We start from the raw sequence: 20,539 nt of genomic DNA, 5'->3' as shown, positions 1-20,539 counted from the left end.
GCCTATCTAAAAGTGAGCTTCCAACTGCTTACATGTATTTACTATCTTACTCCAGGATTTATTATTTAGGTTAGAGGTTTCCAGATGGTGTGGAAGTGTGCTCATTCAACCTTACTTTTCAATTAATTAATGTTATTGCAATGCATGCAATTTATACTTCATAAGCAAAAGCAAAAAAGGCTATGATTGATCACCACGGGAAAACAAAAAAACCAGGTTCCTAATGTAGTGTTAAAATATCTATGTGTCCTGTAGCAACAAATATAGGAATAAACAAAACACCGACTTCTCAAGTGTGTTAATGAAAAGATGTACAACAAAGATTGTTTCCATATTGATTTGCTAGAAAAAGTGGTTTATACTACTTGGCAGCCTTTGTTGCATGCTGTTGTTTTCTGTATTTTCAAGTGGCCTTACCAAGGAATGCTGCAATATTCTAATATATGAATTTATTAAGCAATTATATTGCAAGTCCTTGAATTTGGCCTTAGTGCTTCTGCTGGATTCATCTGCCTCCGTATCCACCAAGCCTACAGCTGATTGAGCAGCCAAAAGTTCTCTCTGTTGCATATATTTAGACTTTGGGCAAGAGGGAATGTTCTGAAAGGCCGCTGTGGATCACTGCTATGCCTGCAGCAACTCATCTCACCTAACGTTCTCTTAAACCACAAGTATATCTTATAGTAATGCAGCATAATAGCTCGCTGAAGCACGCTTAGCAAAATCCCCAATGTCATTACCTTGAGGGATAGAAGATGGGAAAACGTTATTTTTACAATCTTGCCTGAAGAGGAAAAAATGAAGCTTTTTGATGGTAACACATCCAGGGATGCTAATAATGGTTGCTGCTACATATCAAAAAGAGCAGGTTGACCATACATTTCTTTTTGACTGTGCATAAGTATAGCCTCTTGCTCCTTCTGTTTCATACACACAATACTGCTGTGGCTGGCAAATACATCAACTGATCGGCAGGGCCATCTTAAGCACTTCTGGCGCCATGGTGCAAAGATCCCTCCGGCGCCCCCTCCCTTTCCCAGGATTTAGAACTCGGGGTCCAACTTGCGGACCACCTCGTAGCCCCAGGAGCGGCCACCAATGTGGTGGCCGCAACGCGGCTGACCAGACCACCAGAACCCCGCGATCGCTTGCGAGATTCCAGGGCACCTATCCCTTCTCCACTGCCTGACAACGACAGCCTGCTGCCGGTGCTCTCGCTGCTGCCCAGCGGCCCGAGGAGCAGGAGGCAGTTGCCACCCCGCCTCCTGTGCCCCGGGAGTGGTGGTGGTGGGGCGGCGGGCACCAGTGATGCGGAGCAGGCTCCTCAGGAACCACTCCCTCAGACAACAGCAGCTAGACGGGCGGTGGCTGAGGGGATTCCTGCGGCCGAGGGAGAGGAGGCAGCGGCCCATCCTCAGCCAACGCCTCAGAGTCGAGGAGCGGCTCCTCGTCCGCTGCCACAGAGCACTTGTGGGAGCAGCACAAGCAGCAGCAGCACCAATGCACCAGCCCACAGAGGGGGGCGGCCGAAGGAGGATAGGAAGGAAAGATGGTTGGCGGGGTGCAGCTGGGGAGGCTGCCAGCAGAGTCGCGTAGCTCCCCCACTCGCTGGGGTGCCCCTGAGAGGCTGGCGCCCTGGAGCAACAAGCCACTAAGCCCTATGGGAAAGACGCCTCTGCTGATGGGCAATCAAGAACAGGTCTACACAACCTAGAACAGGCGCACAGGCCAGCTGGCTGCAGCACCTTCCCTAGTGGAAGCTATCTGGGCAAATTCCCACTACCCCTTATTTGCATATCTCCTATACAGCAAAGCACAGCATAAGAAAGGGAGCTCAGACAGTACCCACACTCATGAAAAGTGGAGATAGCAGAAAGCCCACATTGCTTTGCTTTCCCCAGATTGTTTTCAAATTCCTCCTAAAAGTGAATAATGATGGACACAGGCACACCTCACTAGGAGGGCATTCCATAACCAGGGAACCACCACCGAAAAGGCCCTACCATGGGTCAGTGCCAACCAAGCAAACCTGGTGGTGGCACCACTTACAAGGCCTCAGCTGCTGATCATAGCTTCTGAGATGGTTCATACTAGGGAAGGTACTCTTTAAGGTAGTTGGTGCATGGTCCATGGTGTCAAAAACTGATGAGAGGTCAAGGAGAACCAACAGGGTTCCATCCTCCCAGTCTCTCTCCCAATAGAGGTCATCAATCAGGGAAACCAAGGCTGTTTCAATGTCAAAACCAGGTATGAAACCAGTCTGGAATGGCTCTAAAATGCTTTCTCCAGCCAAACCTGCAGCTGGCTGGCCACTGCCCTCTCAACCACTTTGCCCAGGAAAGAAATATTAGAGACTCAGCCTGGGAGAGGGCATTCACTGTGGCAGCCCCTAAGTTGTGGAACTTCCTCCTCACAGAGATGCACCAGGCACCTTCATTATACAGCTTTTGACGAAAGCTGAAGAAGACGAAACCTCTTGACTCTGGCTTTTAACAACTGAAATGCACATTTTTAGGACCCACCTTGCTTCTGTTGTTGTAAATTGTTTTTAACAAACAAATAAAAATGGAACGAATTCTATTGGTTTTTAGTGTCGATCTTAAAATACTGAAAAGGCTCTTACTTCTTTAATTCTCCCCAGATGAAATGAAAAGCTACAAACCCTTTCTAGACCTAAGCTACTTAATACTAACTAGTGAACTGCACAGAGTACTTCAGCAACACTGAATTAATTGGCCACTAAGAGCCTTCTGTTATTAATAAGCCCCATTAAGACACCAAGCTTGTCAGACTGATCAGAAAACACCGCTTTCAAGCACTGCTCCTTTCCTGCTGAAGAATATATTTGCCATAGGGGGCAAGAGATCTCTGTTCCAGTAGGTTAATAGGACTCACGTATACTTATCTTGAACAAGCACTATGTTTATTACTGTTCTAGATGCAAGTTATACAAATCCTCAAACAAACAGCATTGATAGGCCCCTACTAGGAATGGATAGCAAAGGAAATATTTATAGACTTTTGCATGAAATACATCTTAATCTGACACATGTGTACTGAAGCCAAGCTACTTTTGACAGCTACAGCTACCCTTTTGACAGCTACAGCTACCCACAGTTATCTTCAACTTTAATTAGAGGTATCCTTTTAAAAACAAGATTTTAATATCTGCGGAATTAATTTCCATGCACATTAACCACCTGCTGAGAAGGAAATGTTCATTCTTCATAGCATAGGTGGTGTGGATGAAGAGTCACACACCAGCAAGGAAGGGACCTCATATTCTTCAAGAATTAACAACATGGAGATTTTAGAGAATACAGTTTTGCTCCTTGAGGCCTCTAGCTAATAGGAAACCTCTGAGGTCTGTCTCAACATGCATGGCCTGATGACAGAAAGCAGTAAGAGCAAAAGCAGCATACTAGGGGCCAGTATGAAGAAGAGGGCAGATAAGAGAGAGTCTTAAATCAAAGACAATATTGGATCTCCCAGATCAAGGACAAACCTTCAAAGAATCTTACAAGCTACACCAGGGGGTCACCAACCTTTTTGGACCAGCAGAGACAAGTGCTGTGGGTGCCAGCCATCAAACAGCTGCCATATGGGGCACAATCACGCAATACTGATATCACACACACACACACACACACGATGGCCACACCACCATACCCTCCAACACAACATGGCCGAAATATGAGACGCTATCTTCCAGGTCTCGACCTGCGCGTGAGTCGCATGAGCTGCATGAGATCATGGACCCGAAAAAGCGTGTTTTAACATGCTGCATGAAATCACAGACCTGAAGAAAACACTTTTTGAGGGCTTAGATCTTGGCCTCAAATCACGTAAGAGCAAGGTGCCCAAAATGGCTGCCATTGTCTCGCAGGAAAGAACGGGATGTCCCAGTTTTTCTGGGGCAATTGGTTATGCACCACACTCAATCTTTTACACACTCACATTGCTTTCTCACCTGTTCTCTCTCTTTCACACTCTCCCACCTTCTCACAGATTGCACATACAAAACAGACCACACATACAGAGCTCCCCACCTGTTTCCCCTCCACACACCATGCATCTCTTCCTCTCCTACCCGTGCATCTCTCCACCCCCTCCCTCCCTTTCACTGGGCTGGTGATCCACCTCTGATCTAGGAGTAACTCCTGATTGTCCTTGTCCTGTAGGTCTATATAGAGTGAACAAATATTAAAAGATACAAAGCAGAGCCCCTAAGAAACATTTGTCATGCTTTTGGTAAGGCTCAAGAAAGGTAGAGTCTTAGCAAGCAAGTAGGTTACCTGGAGGGCTCATACTGCTCAGTAATAACAATAATAAGCTAGATTTCTATAGCACCCTTCATCCAAGAATCACAAGGTAGTTTACAATACAAAAACACAAAAATATATAGTGGTACCTCAGGTTACATACACTTCAGGTTACATACGCTTCAGGTTACACACTACGCTAACCAAGAAATAGTGCTTCAGGTTAAGAACTTTGCTTCAGGATGAGAACAGAAATTGTGCTCCGGCGACACGGCGGCAGCAGGAGGCCCCGTTAGCTAAAGTGGTGCTTCAGGTTAAGAACAGTTTCAGGTTAAGAACGGACCTCCGGAACGAATTAAGTACTTATCCCGAGGTACCACTGTATAGCATAGTAACAAATAAAATAATCCACCCACCCCACTCACAGTTTAAAAGACTATAGATTGTTTAATTAGCCAAAGGCATGGGAGAAGATAAATCTTTTCGTCTGGTGCCTAAAGATATAATATGATGGGTGTTGCTGAGTTTCAAGTCTGGGGCTTCTTCTACTGAGATTTTGATGGCCTGTTCTTTCTTCTTCTTTTTTGGGACGACTTTACTATGTTCAGATGCTGCTACCAAGTTTCCCGACATCGCAGTTTGGTGAATTTACAGCATTTCTTAACTTCTTAACTATATGGAACAACTGTTCTACAGTTCATGTGCTCCATCTCTCCACCCTTAAGACTCTCACTAGCTGTTCTGATTGCCTCTTGGAGGTTTCATATCATCTTGCACCTCCATCCTATGACATTCCACACTATCAGGCTATTAAGATACTGGAGATACTTCACCCCCTTTCTATAAGGGAGCTCTAAATTCTAAGGTCTATACCAAGTACATTGCTATTAAATATTTATGGAATGGTAGTGTCCAGAGGTCAGCAATTATGAACCTATTGTGCTGAGTGTGCACGGAACATGATAAGCTCTGTTGCAAAGTTATTACAATATGAGAGAAGGAAGCTGCTGAACATATCTGAGTGTCTGATATCCAATTGCAGTGCTTGCAGCATGCCTAACAATTTTCCATAATAAGTGACATTTCAGAGTACACGATATTTTGTCAGCAATTCAGGCTGCATCACTCCTACTCTCTCCTCTGTAGCTGGAATTTAACGGAATTAAACCTTGCCATCCGCTGTGAAGAATCAGAATTCCTCTCCTAGGTTACTGCATATCTTTCTCCAAATACTACTGAGAAATTAGGCCTCGCATATTAATTTTCTGAGAAGCTGGCATGAGGCTCCATTTTATAAGCAGTTTAAGCTCAAATCTAGTGGCCTGAGGCAGGTCTTAGGTCAAGGCAGCAGCTCAGCTCACTAACATGCCAGGTCTTGGCATCTGATTATGAAATCACAGCATCTAATCCATCTGTGACCACAGCTGTGTGCCTTAGCATCAGTCCAGGAGAATCAAGCAGAAGGGCGAAGGAAAACAGCACTATCCTCAATATCTGGTACATAAATAATGAGTCAGTCTGCATGTTTAACAGGTTTTCCTTTAATTAACAGTAATGTTAGTCAACAATTAAAATGACTTTTGCTTCGGAGTTTCAAGGCAGAAACTTTGGTATATGTTGAAGTCTCTTCCTCCTACCTCAACTGTCATCAATTCTCTAATGAAAAGAGGAACAAAAAAACAAAAGCCCACAGCTTAACAAAACTAAAAGTGTACCAAGACACATAACAGACCTCAACAATATATTTCTTTTCAAAACGGACAGCATTTGTTAGATTTTGACCAATTAGCTTTCTGCAGAAATTTCTTACTACTATGCCAGAACGTGGGATCTGGTCATTAATTTCCCATATCTAGCTCATCTATGGCCTGTGCTATCATGCATAGGATAGGAGAAAGGGGGGAAGGAAAGGAGATAAAGAGGAAAGGAAAGCGGATAAAAGAGAAGCATTCCATCAACAAATAAGACTTCGCCAGCTAATCATAATGAAGGAGGAACAAGATAACAAACTAGATATTTGTAGACTAGGAAGCGAAATGAGAGAATAACATAGCTTGAAACTTTAAAACACTGAACTACTCAGTCATTTGAAATGGGTCAAGGTTATCAATGACATTGTCAGGGGAGTGCTTTGCACATGGAGAAAAGCTTATCTTGGGAACAAGAACCCTTTTGACACTTGACTGATAGGACAATACCTTTGGTTATCCCTGTATAGCCTCTTGTGGGCATTTTTGCCTCACCAAAGCCAGCCATCTCAAATACATCCTGATCCAACATGAGTACCACCACCAGCAATCTCTTTGCAATCAAGAAATGAAAAGGATTGGATTCTAGCTGCAACTGCATGAGCCACTATACACGCCACGGTTGGTTGATCTGCAGAACTGAGCTTCCTTATTCATAGTATAAGAGAATACCGTATTTTTCGCTCTATAAGATGCACCAGACCATAAGACGCACCTAGTTTTTGGAGGAGGAAAACAAGAAGAAAAATATTCTGAATCCCAGAAGCCAGAACAGCAAGAGGGATCGCTGCACAGCGAAAGCAGCGATCCCTGTTGCTGTTCTGGCTTCTGGGATAGCATTCGCTCCATAAGACGCACACAATTTCCCCTTACTTTTTAGGAAGGAAAAAGTGAGTCTTATAGAGCAAAAAATACGGTATTTTGTGAGTAATAGCAAAACATAAAGCATTGGTTTTTTTCTTTTGTTTTTTTAATCATCTCCAGACTGCACATGACCAGTCTTTTGACAGAAGCATGTCTCTCAACAAGCATTTTCTTCTCCCAAACTAATCTGCGGACTTGGGAGGGAACATTGGAGAAAACTGGCTACTTAAAACTGCTGGAAAATCTGTGCTATAGTGGGATCTCCAAAGGACTTCTGAAGGGAAGGGTCACATGAAAAAACAGACTGAATAGTTTGGATGAGCTGTAATAATAAACTCATATATACAAAGACAAAAGAAGTTCACCAAGGCGAAGTATCAAAATTATTGTAATAGAAAACTCCAAGCACTGATGCATTTAGACCCCAGACACTTTTCATTAGGGAATATAAAGCACATTAGTAGATCCCTCAGTAGTTAGGCTTCAGAACTTCAGTTTAGAAGTAACTAAGCAAAGAAGACATACTAAACACCTACTCCAACAAGACTAGGAAGATCAGACAAATATCTGAAGCAGTAATTGGCAAGTAGATTTACTTACAGATCCCCATGAACATATACATCAAGCAAGGTGTCAACTACACTTCTTAGTTGTAAACGTTTCCTTCAAGGAGCTTAATGTACTGGGAAGCTCAGAATATTTCAAAAAAGGAAGTACTGAATTTCATCACAGTTCCCCCCTGTGATGTGTACCAGGAAACACGCAATAATGATTTAAAATAGAGCAACAGCCATTTGCAGAGAAAAATGCTAAAAATCAATTTTAGTTTTGCAAAGTTTTAAAACAAACTGTTAATGTATTAGGCACAAATCTAAGCACTTCTGGGTCCTATTGATTTCACTAGGTTTAAGCACATGCTTCACACTTCCAGGGAAATAAAAAAACAGTGTTAGGTTAAACTCTTGGCTGCTTTATCCCCACTCCCCCTGCCCTATTGCACAGGTGGAATTTGTGTTTACTTACTGCATCCCATTTTACTTAAGGCTGTTCTGCTACTTCAGCTGGAGGAATAAACATTCTTTTGTTCAGAAAACAGAAGTGCTACGCAGCAACATCAAAGAGAGAATACATCCCACACACAAAGAGAGATGTTTCAAATTGTGGGTTAATTATGATTCTTCTTCTTTTATTATGTTCTACTGGGGCGGGGAAGGTGTTCTCTTGCAGCTGCTGCTTACAGCCACATAAAGGTGTACCAAAAAATGTTGGAATTATTTCTTAATTGATATCCCACCTTTGATCCAAAGAGCTTGAGGAATGAAACCAGTTTCTAAATATATGGTTCTTCTACATACAGACATGGCCAAACCTGGCCCTCCAGATGTTTTGGGACTACAATTCCCATCATCCCTGACCACTGGTCCTGTTAGCTAGGGGTGATGGGAGTTGTAGTCCCAAAACATCTGGAGGGCCAAGTTTGGCCATGCCTGAATACACAATATCCGCCCTCCCTTCCCCACAGGTGGGCGGGGTTTGCGGCACCGATTGAGGCTCACCTGGGCGGGTGCCACCCACCTGCTTGAGCTGGCCTTTGACCCGCCCTTGGCCAGGGAGGACAATGGACGGCCGGCCGGGGATGGGCCTAAGGCCAAAAGAAAAGAGGCTGACTCCTGGGCTCAAGCCTCCCTTGCCGTTCTTCTTTCTTTTTTTTTTTTTTTATAAATATTTATTAAAGTTTTTAAATATAAATGCACAAATAATAAACAGTCTTACTTCTATCACAGACATAATTTCATCACTTCTTTGGGCTCCCTCGCGTCTCCCGCTCCCATTTACCTCGTTAAAAGTTTTTTCCAAACAAATTATCAACTTGTTTACAATCTCATGTCCACTCATTCAAATATAATCTAGCACTTCTTCCAAAAAATTTTATATTTTCTTTAGTCTCACTTATCATCAAATTTCAAATCTAATTTAGTGGTGGCCAGTTTTTTATAATCTAGCATCCTTCTTAGCATTCAACCAAATTACAATGTTTTTGTAGATACTTCTTGAATTTCTCCCAGTCTTCCTCCATCTTCTCTTCTCCCAGGTCACAGATTCTGCCAGTCATCTCGGCCAGTTGCATATAGTCCATCAGTTGCAACCTTGCCGTTCTTCTTTCCAGGAGTGGCGGTTTTAGGCCTTGGCAAGGTAGCCTTTAGCCTAACATCAAGTTGGGGGGGATGCATTCATGCTCCCTTCCCATGCAGCGGCCCTTGCAGGGCCCGTTAAAGGGCAAAACCGGGAGTCCCTGGCCCTAGAGCGGCGGCATGTAGGTCAAACTCCCCGGACGAGGTCAGTGGAAGGGCATGCTGTGTAAGTTTGCGCTTTGGAGTCCCCTCTCACTGGGCCTCAACTGCCTGCATATCCTCAGCCAGGTGGGCTGAGAGGGTTACCTGCCAAGGCCTGTGCCAAGTTTCCCACTTCTGAAGTTCAATAAAGTTGTGGCCAATTTGAACCCATGCTCTGGTCTCTTGTGTTATCATTTGGGGAAAGGGGTAGGCACCACAGACAGGGTTTAGCGTGTGTGCCCGCAAAGACTTTGTCCTCATAAGAACCCTGCTAGGCTTCAAGTTAGTGACTGGCTCAAGGTCACAGCTTCATGGCTGTGTGGAGATTTGAACCTGTGTTACCCTTCAATCCTTGTCTAACACTAACCACTACATCACAACGATTTAACGAAAATTAGGCATCATTTCTCAAGGTGGTGCTCCATATCACAGGCAACAAGGGGATGCTCCAGAAAAGGGCACCCCAATTATTTTCACCCTCATGTGTAAAACCACTTAACCCATGCTATGGGTTTCCTTCCCTCCCCACCAGCAGCAGACAGTTATGGGGAATGCGGGTGGGGAAAAGCCCAATGAAGGGTAAGCTTTCCTATCTGAGGAGGAACAACTTAGGTTGCATACACACAACATTTTACTCTAGAATCAATGGAGGGTGGGTACTTGTTTTCTGTATAGTCTACACACGCTCACACACTATTGCCCTTGAAAAGTGCTTATTTATAAACTGGTTTTATTCCAAAAATAAAAGATCATTGCATTGCATTGCATTGCATTGCATTGCATTGCATTGCATTGAGCATTATCCTGCTGGACACAGATGGAAACTGATGTAGACAGTCCCAGCAATTGGGGGCAGGGAGAGGTACCAAGACTGCAGTCAGCACTTCCTCCTCCTTTCACTTGGGGCACAAGCAGGGAGGAAAAGGCCTGAATAATCTAATTAAGGGGAGGGTTTTCAGATGTACAGTGGTACCTCGGGTTAAGTACTTAATTCGTTCCGGATGTCTGTTCTTAACCTGAAACTGTTCTTAACCTGAAGCACCATGTTAGCTAATGGGGCCTCCTGCTGCCGCTGCGCCGCCGGAGCCCAATTTCTGTTCCTATCCTGAAGCAAAGTTCTTAACCTGAAGCACTATTTCTGGGTTAGCGGAGTGTGTAACCTGAAGCATATGTAACCCGAGGTACCACTGTTTATCAGTTAACTCAGCCTTGTGGATGGCAGGATCTAGAATCAATCTTGATTGAAAGGAGCATGTCGAAGATGAGCATGAATTATTCTGGACTGAGAAAAACTACAGTGCTACAGAAGGGTGTGTACACAGCCTTGATGTTGGGATGCAATTTTTAGTGGCATCCCTGTATTGTTAGTAACATGAGGTCCCGGCATAACTTTTCAAAGAACTGTACATTGTCTTACAACAATTACCTGAAGACCAACATTGTTGCTGATTGGTTACAGCACTACTTGTACTCACATAAAATATGCTTACAGAATTAGGACAGTCCTGCAAAATTGCAACCTTTACATGTCTGGGTAGGTTTGCCTACACAAATGCGTTTTAAGCATTTCAGCCACGTGCCCTTTCCAATTTCTGACGTTTTCAGTTGCATCATTATCTCCTTCCTAAGAGCGATGTGATTGCTGACATTTGAATTCTGCACTGTCTTCAAATAGCTTTTCTCAGATCATCTCCCACTTAGGTATTCACCAGACAACTCTGGGCAACCCAGAATTCCAAGACTTGCTTTCTGTTTTTTCCATAAATCGTTATCCCTAATGTTCAAGGAGTAGCTTTTTTATATGCCTCCTTACCTAGCTATGATAGAGGATAGTTCCCAAGATATGATCTTCCAGTAAGACAGGGCTTGTACCACTTGGTATCCATCGAGTCAAGTACTATGACTTGCCAGGTTTTTGACAGCCTTATGGCTTTTGCTAACATAGGCGGGAGAAAGCATATACCGTATTTTTCGCACCATAGGGCGCACCGGACCATAGGGCGCACCCAGTTTTTAGGGGGGAAATCAAGGGAAATAATATTTTTCCCCCCCAGCCCCAAAGAGCAGCGTACAGGCTGCACACAACCTCTACCTGCCAGAGAGGTTGCACGCAGCTATGGAAGAAGGCAAGGCAGCGAGCGGGATGGATCCCGCTCGCTGCTTTGGCTTCCCCTTTAGCCCCGTGCAGCCTCTCCCTCCCGGGAGAGGCTGCGTGGGGCTAAAGAATCCATAGCCCCGTGCAGCCTCTCCTTGCCAGAGAGGTTGCGCGCAGTTATGGAAGAAGGCAAGGCAGCAAGCGGGATGGATCCCGCTCGCTGCTTTGCCTTCCCCTTTAGCCCCCTGCAGCCTCTCCCTCCCGGGAGAGGCTGCGTGGGGCTAAAGAAGCCATAGCCCCGTGCAGCCTCTCCTTGCCGGAGAGGTTGCATGCAGCTATGGAAGAAGGCAAGGCAGCGAGCGGGATGGATCCCGCTTGCTGCTTTGCCTTCCCCTTTAGCCCCCTGCAGCCTCTCCTTGCCGGGAGACGCTGCGCAGGGCTAAAGAAGCCATAGCCCCGTGCAGCTTCTCCCTGCCGGAGGGGTTGCGCGCGGCTATGGCAGAAGCCTGCATTCACTCCATAGGACGCACACACATTTCCCCTCAATTTTTGGAGGGGAAAAACTGCGTCCAATAGAGCGAAAAATACGGTATTTTTAACTAAAGCACCCTAAGCCATGTAAACTGATTTAGAAGTACTTTGGAATTTAAAAGTCAGAACTTGACATTATCTTGCGCCTGCCACATGGGCTGAAACGCAGACAAGCTAATCAAACATTCCACACGTTGACATTACTGAGAACAAAGGTTTCTCAACTGCTGAATGCATGGCATTTGCTAACATTAGAACTGTTTCATATACTTCCTACAACCATGGAGCGTTATCTTATCATAAAATAATTACTTCTACGCCCACTCTCTGAAGTAGAAGCCTCATTAGACTATCAAAATACTAGCTTTCCCCATTAAAGCTACTTTTATAGTTGGTACTCTTAACACAGTTCCTCTATTGATTCCCTCCTCATCATTAAAATGAAAAAGAAAAAGAAATCCAAGGTCTTGTGCTGCTTTCTCCAATCTCTAACGTGTTTTCCCCCATTACATTTTTTTCTAAGCAAAACACCCCAGCTACTTAGTTTTTCTTCAGTGCTTTGATCAGTTTAAAAGTCTTCCGGATCAATAATGTCTCATTTGAATTCATTAGGAACTCACAACTGAATATCATACTATACTCCTTATAATATACTTCTTGAGACTCATTAACCAAAAAACAATGGCTCAGATGTACTGTTAACACCTCTGGCAGTGAAAAATTATTTTTATTTATGTGATTTATTTTCCCATCTTTCCTCCAAGAAGCACAATAATAATGTGAAGAATTCATTTACCTTCTCTGAAATTTCTTCACTAACGTTTTGACATTGTCATCTATGGTTATGAACCTTCTGCCTCTTAGCTGATATGCTTCTAGAAATATCTGTGGTTTGTAAATATATATATATTTTTTACCAAATTACTCTTCAATTTCCTTCACTGCTTTATACTGTTATTTTGGAATAGAATTTATTGCTCTTTCAGAAGCGATCTTCCGGCATTTAAAAATCCATGACTTTGCTATTCAGCCGTGCTGGCATTCTTTTGCACCTAACTTGTGCTTCTTTTAACCTGTGGAATAGGTTTCGTTTTAAAACAGGAAGGTATCAAATGCAGGAAAATGGGGAAAGTCCCCCCAGAAGCTTTTTGCATCCATGTTTTAGAGATCGAAGACTCACATTCCACCATATAAATTTAGAACTTAAATGAGATTTTAGCATGTGTGAATTTGCAAAGATTAAGAAATAGTGATTATTGGAGACCAGACAAAAATGACAGCTCATAAAGGCGATGTGTTGTATCCATGGCAACTGAAAGAACTTCCTTTGCATTTGAACTGTTGTTCCACTTAAAATTTAGCATAAAATAATTACAATCCGCTTCAGCAATGCATTCTTTGCAATTCAGTGACAGGAGGACAAAATACAACATGTGCTTAAACTTGCAACTCTGAGGTGAAATCAGTGTGTTCTTCCCATGACACATTTCTTTCTTGCACTGTATTACACTAAACCACCCTCATATGGGAATCCAAGAATGATTTCAGGAACGCTTGCCTTGCAAAGAGATTCTGGAGGAAGTGCTGCGTAAGTCAAGTCTGCAGAACTTGTGATCCAGCAAGCCACACACAGCCGGACAGACACATATCATATGTTGCCAATAGGTATTTGACACTCTTGCAAAGCTGGGCAGATAGCAAAAGCAGGAAGCTTCACAACCCTTGATGAGTTGCTGTACATTGATTTATTGTCTTTCTGTGCCACTTTCCATGAATGCCAAAGCTGCTTACAAACAACAAATAACATAAGAGCATCACGAGTACTGCACAAATCATATAATGTAATCGACAAAACATCAGTAAAACCTCACCTCATCAGTGTGCCTCACCACCCATGCAAATAACTGGTGTGGGGCCCTGATCCAGATGGGGGCTGTAGAAAAGCCAAAGGGCTACAATTCTCTCTCACCCACACCCCCAAGGTCCCATTCCAGTTTGGGGAGATCACACTGGAAATTGTTTTAGAAAGATGCACACCGCCTACAATGCAGAAGATGCTTTTCTTCTCTCTCTCTCTCTCTCTCTCTCTCTCTCTCTCTCTCTCTCTCTCACACACACACACACACACACACACACACACACACACTGAGAAAGAGATACCTCTTCTGATATGGCTTATGAGGTGGGCCAAGGTTCATTTTCCCAGGTGGCTTGTTCCCAAGGGCTCCTGGATAGAACTGAATCCCTCTACCAACACTTTATATGTGGGGTGGATACATGAGTGACCAAGTGTACCTGCTCCCATCTTGTTTAGTTTTGACTTTAGCTAGAACACTAGAAGGATCAACATTAGAGCCAATCTTTAGTGTGCTTGAGAGATGCTACCTTACCAGAATAATCCAGTATGCATAATTCTTTTCCACCAAAATGCATTGAAATGTTTACTGTATATAAATTCAATAAATAAAAATGCTGTTAAAGTTCCTTACATTTTTCAATACCATTTTTGAGACTACTCTCCACCCCCACCCCCCATCCTTGTCTTTTAAATGCAACATCAGTGTTGCAAAATCCAGAACTCACTTCTAATAGGGATGGTTTGCTCATCTTCTCCTTCAACTGCCTGCGCTCTCTTCCCGTTACATGCTCTGCTCCCCCTTCCTCTTTTCACACACCACCTACCCTCTGCTTCTACAGCTCATCATGAGTAAGGGCCAAATTACATAATTGGAACTGCTAACTATTTTCCTTAAAAGAAGAACAAGAACAGGTGCCTAAAGCTGCAGTTAGCCAAAGGTGGGGAGATGTGCGGAGAAAGCTTGATTTATGAATGACAGTAAGCTTGCCTGATTGAAGCAAGGGAACCCAGTGATAAAGTGCTTCTAAAATGCATGTGTGATTTTGGCCCAAGTTAGTGGCTCAGAGATTGCAAAGTGAGTCAAGAATCCATTCCATGGCCAAAGTGAAGCAGACCACATTTCTGTCAATGGTTTCCTTCCTACTGTTAAGTTTGTATAACACAGAGGCTGCATTGGACAGAGCACATCCCTCGTACAGAACATGGAGAGATTCAGTGTGGAAAGATTCACTTCTAGAAACAGGGTTCTGAAAGTGCAAGGAAGAGGAAGTGCCCATTATGGTTTTGGGGGGTTTTTAATAAAATAAAATAAAAGGATTTGCTACTGAAGCTGTGTGTGCTGGGTTCTCCCATTCCTTTCTAATCTTAAAAGAGTCAATAGCATTTCAAATTCAATGTGAATGTAAAAGTCGTGCAACCCTAGTCCAGCAGTACATGAGACTCACCCACTAGCCGTTTTCATTCTCAACAGGTGACTGGAGTAAACGTCTTTACCTTTTACCTGGAGTAAAAGTCTCTATTGCAGCCCATATTTAAAAATTTACAAGCTTCAGTTTGTGGATCACTGAATGTCACTGGTTTTAGCATAAAGGAAAAAAAGGAGGGCGGTGGGGAGAAAAGCCCCGTGTGCTGACATGCCAGTAGCATTTTCTTTTTACAATTCAAATGTGTTTACACACATTTCTACATAAAACAAATTGCTCTGGCAATTCAGTTTTAAACACTAAAATGCACAAGTACGTATAAACCCAGTGAAACAACCAGCAGCACCTCTTCTGTTCAGAGACACTAGAGTGCCTCCAGATGGCCCTCTGTGCTATGCAATGGTTGTTGTTTTTTTCCTACACCAGGTATGGTAGGAAAAGCAAATGTTTCTCTTATATATCATCTACTGCAGAGGTTTTCAACCTTTCAGAGTCCATGGCTCCCTTGACCAAGTACATTCTTTCTGCGGCTCCCCTGTGGGGAAACGTGCTCAAAGCCTCACAAGCCCAGTTATGTCACCCCTTGTCTGCAGAGCCAGCAGCCCCTTCACCTCTTTTCGAACACCCTCTCTTATAGAGTGTTCCATCAGCCTCCTCTCCTCTCCCCTGGCCAGCCCCAGAGGCACCATTCGCCTGGGGAGCTTGTAGCCAGGGCTGCTGTAACAAACAGCAGCAGAAGCCTTTGGAAGGCTGAGATACAAGAGGGCATCAGATGGAGAGAGGGAAGGAAAGAGGGACAGAGTCTGGTGTTGCCTGTAGCACCCCTGACCATCATTCAGGGGACCCCAGGGTGCCACAGCACACTGGTTGAAAACCAAATGGTCTACAGTGGGCAGGAAGTTTCCAATTCCTATGCTGTCAGTAAAGATCTCTTCGTAAAGTGGCACCTTAACTAATAATTTCCTGAGGTTCACTCCACTTCCCTTTTTCAAAATCCGCTTTGCCTCCTGATATGTAACCCTCCTCTTTTGTGCCACTTCTAAGGGAAACAGAGGGGGTGGGCTTTGCTTTTGTCTCCACTGATGAGATTTTGGGATTTATGGGAGATCACCCACCATTATCCTTCTCTGCCTAGTTTATTTTTTTCCTATATCCTCACCCACCCCCTGCACAGTGACTTGTGCATACTTTCACTTTCACCCCTCATCACCCCTGGCTGTTTTGCCATCAATATAGCTCCTGCGTAAATGTTGCTAAAAATGCAAGTGAAATATGGGCGTGTTGTGGCTGCCTTCAGTTGTGGTTCCCAGGCTGGCACTCATTTCCTAAGAAATGTTCGCTTGCCTTTTTTGGGAGCCTGTGTGGTGTAGTGGTTAGAGTGCTGGACTAAGACCTGGTAGACTGGGGGTCCCAGCCCCACTCCATCAGGAAGTTCACTGGGTCATTCACTGTCTCTCAGCCTAACCCATCTCACAAGGTTCTTGTGAGGATAAAATGTGGCGAGAGAGAACCATGTACGCCTTCTTAGCTCTTTGGTGGAAAGGTGGTATATTAATGTAATGTTTCTTTGAAAATCCTATGTTTCATGAAATTTTATTTATTATGCAAATAAGAAATCAAGTCAGATGAGGGAGCTTTCTTCGCACCCAAGAGGAAATAGGAGCCTACCATCAGGTTGGGGACTACAGCTGCTTTCAGGGAATGCAGCATCTTCCTGCATTGCAGGGGGTTGGACTAGATGGCCCTCATGGTCCCTTCCAACTCTACTATTCTGTGTTTCCATGCTATACCATGATTCCCTCAATGAACTTCGTTTCAGCAAGGCCCCTCATCCTCTCCTCCCATATGGCTGGGGCAGAAACAAAAGAAGTGGCCGAAGGGTACAGGCAGGCACCAGGGTCAAAGGACAAGTAACTGCTGCTGCGGCAAGGGGCGTGGGAGAAAGGGGAAGGGGAGGGGAAAGAGGGAAGCAGCCAACTTTCTGGATTGAAACTATAAAAAATAAAAAGTAAACACGTTTCAGTACATTGCTCTGGCAGGGCAGGTGTTTCCCAACTGGGCAAGCAGGGGGGAAATCGATATGAGGAGGAACAATGGAGGGGGAGGGGAAGAGGAAAAGAGGATGTAAAGAGGCACAGCATTCAGCCAATGAAATACAACAGCGCACATCAAAGCCACTTCTTAAAACATGGGGCTTCTTTTAGAAAAGGGGAGGGAATAGCACTAAAAAGCCGTGCACGCCTGTGAAGATTGCGAGAACAAAAGAGAAGTGCAAACATTGGGTTTGGAGAGCTTCCAGGACATTTGAGTAAGATCAGTGCAGGCAACAAAAATATCGACCTTGCAAAGATGAGGAAACTAGGGGTTCCTACTAAATGAGTTTTAGTTCACTGGGTACTTTTTCTGTACCCAAGAGCAGCCCTGGCCACCATCAGAAACACATTCAAGGTATGCTAACTAATACCAATAAAGGGTATACCCTAAATGATGTAGGACCTATGTTTTTAAAGGTCATTTCTCCCTATAAGCAGCCTTCCTGGGTCGTTAGAGCTGCAGGAGAAGCCATTCTGAAGGTATTGCCACAAAATATAGCTCACTGAGTCAGCGTTGGGATTTCTCTGTAGTGGCACCTGGCTATGGAATTCCACCATTGTATGATTTTCTGCACCATCTGCAAGCATCTCTTCACAAAGGTTTTTAGGGGTGACTGATTTGGTTTTGGTCAGCTTTAACTAACGAATGCCCATACATTTGTTTGGGTTTGACAAATAAACTGCAAACCTTACTACAAAATTGTCTCAATCTAGCAAACATGGCCTGAAGATTACTTGCCTCTGTCACACATTCCTCAGATGCTCCTGTGTGGAGCCAAATTCATGTTAATTCATGAATGTAACGTACAAAGAATCTGATGACAAAAATAAGTCTAGTGGAGTCCTATTTCAAAGCAGGATTTTATTCCGATTATTTGGATGCCTGAAACACCAAGAGTGGGAAAAAGCCTAACTGCATGCTCAAAAGACCTCCAATGTGTCTCAGATAATTTCCAGTTCTCTTGGAAAGCAAGATTATTCACTGCAGTAATAAGGTCGCCAGTAAATCTTCAGCTGAGCTATGCTACTGGACAGCTGGTACTGAAACATGTCAACAAGCAGGGTACTATAGTAAACACAGCTTTTCTTTGTTTTGCTTTAAAGGGCAGGGGAAGTATCACAAATATCTGCCCAGTTTATCCCTTTTTAATTTCTTGTCTGCAACTGAACTCTGCACTGCAAGCATACCAATCAACTTGCCTTAGAGATAGTTTTGCTTCCTGAAATAAAGAATAAGCAAAAATCCACAGACAAACATCTGTACAGTGGACACTTCAAATGCAACCATATGGTGGCTGCTCCACATTTCAGCTTTTGTGTGCAACAACCTGCCACCACGAAATCTCACACACGGCCACATGTTCCTCAGGTGGCACAATAAGAAAGAGTCACTGGATCTTTGTGGTTAGCTACTGCACATGAATGAACACAGCTGCCTACATATGGCTGCTTTTCAAGCAAACACCAGCACTCCCTTCTTCCTATTTCTCCTTTAGATAAGGGAAGCGGGGGATTTGTAAGCGCTTGTGACTGTTTACTTTGCTACAAAGCTGGAAGGATTTTTTGTTCTTTCAGAAGTAGCTAACACAGTGCCCTCCAGATGCTACTGTAGTATCATCATCCCTGAACAATGGTTTAACTGACTGTGGCAGTTGTAGTTCCCAAAACATCTGGAAGGTACCACGTTGGTTCTCTTCGCCCTGTGAACTCATCCCAGAGCAAGGCAGTCATATACATGCTTAACAATACTGAGCAATATTCTAAAGGAAATAATGTATAGTACACTGGAAAATAAATTATTTGGTCCAATTTATGTGTTAAGTTTAGCTTAATAAAGCCAGCATATAATCTGAGGAGAAACAAACAGGTAGGTTCTCTCTCTCTTACTTCAGGCGTGGTACATAGGAGGAAGACATTCAACCAAACATATAGAGGAAAAAAGCCCTCAGGGCTATACAGCCAATCAGAGTACAGGGCTACTTCAGCAAACATCCCACCACTCTGCCTGGTTGCTAACTTACACCTCCAGTTGTCCCTTTCTTGGTTAGTTGGCCTTAACAGAATTTACCCTTAGGTTGCACGCAGTAAGATATCTGCTGCTGCACCCCAATGCATTTTCCACAGGGAATTCCCAACGGTCAAAGCTTACTGCTGAATGCTCCTGTGTAGATTTTACTTTTGTAAATTATGAAAGGAGTCACAGAGATGACCTTTGTGGAAGAAAATAGTTGCTTTTGAAACACGGCACCATTATTTATTTTGTCACAAGAACACTGGTCAGGAAGCCACTGCATAGGTTATACAACATGAATACTTTAGCAGAAGAAACGTATTATGCTACACTTGAAGGATATATTTCTGTGTATCAGATTCCTATGTATAATGTGGTCTATGTAGACTCCTAAGCAAATATATTACAAAAGAAATCAATTCAGCAAACTACATGGAATTTACTTTCAAGTAATGCATTTACACTGGAGAGTTAATTAAATGCCCAGATATAGATTTCCTACTCAGAGACTGTCACAGCATCCAGTACAATAATCTTAGCAGCACATTGGAGTTATACACTACACAACTTGCATTTTTCTTTTCTTTTTTTGTCAAGAGTTTTACTAACAAGGAACATTTGCAGAACCCAAGCATATAAAATAAGAAAAAGATTAACAGTTGGAAAGCAACGATAAAGTCTAGTCAGTGGAATAGATTAAACTCACCAGAGAAGCCATCATCTCAGAAAATTTGCTCAGAAAAGAATGTGTTAATTTGGTCGTATCATGTTTAACCTCAGTTCTTTCCCCTTAGCCAACTTCCTGTTCGTATCTTAAATGCTAACACATCTATCTAGTACAGGGGATGAAAAGTTTAAAAATTAAAGACCTAGCAGTGTCTCACTTCCTTTGTGGCTTTTAAGGCTAAAAGAAATGAGTAACAGTATTGTCTATCAAAAAAATATTCCTTTGAAACTTCAAGTGTTATTTATAGAACTGTTTAAACCTAATCTTAAAGGTAAAGGGACCCCTGACCATTAGTTCCATTCACGGACGACTTTGGGGTTGTGGCGCTCATCTCGCTTTACTGGCTGAGCGAGTCGGCATACAGCTTCCGGATCATGTGGCCAGCTTCTGGCGAACCAGAGTAGAGCACAGAAACGCCATTTACCTTCCCGCCGGAACGGTACCTATTTATCTACTTGCACTTTGATGTGTTTTCGAACTGCTAGGTTGGCAAGAGCAGGGACCAAGCAATGGGAGCTTACCCTGTTGCGGGAATTCGAACTGCCGACCATCTGATCGGCAAGCCCTAGGCTCTGTGGTTTAGACCACAGCAC

General features: G+C 43.6%; 1 protein-coding gene across 3 annotated transcripts in view; it reads right to left on the bottom strand.

Moving 5' to 3' along the window:
- FGD4 (FYVE, RhoGEF and PH domain containing 4) overlaps positions 1-20,539 on the bottom strand; it is a 103,674-nt gene that overhangs the window by 62,869 nt on the left and 20,266 nt on the right. The window contains exon 1 of one of the 3 annotated variants that reach the window (XM_081878891.1): positions 7,475-7,557. The exons of the other annotated variants lie outside the window; for them this stretch is intronic. Within the exon in view, the coding sequence (XP_081735017.1) occupies positions 7,475-7,496 (22 nt within the window). The 5' untranslated portion in view covers positions 7,497-7,557. Of the gene's footprint in view, positions 1-7,474; positions 7,558-20,539 lie in introns of those variants that run through there. 3 annotated transcript variants of the gene reach the window in all.

Source organism: Podarcis erhardii (genome assembly GCF_964252035.2).
Source record: "Podarcis erhardii genome assembly, chromosome: 10".
NCBI classification, from domain to species: Eukaryota; Metazoa; Chordata; class Lepidosauria; order Squamata; family Lacertidae; genus Podarcis; species Podarcis erhardii.
Note: the sequence above shows the minus strand (reverse complement) of the source record. Positions and strands in the feature narration are given on the sequence as shown.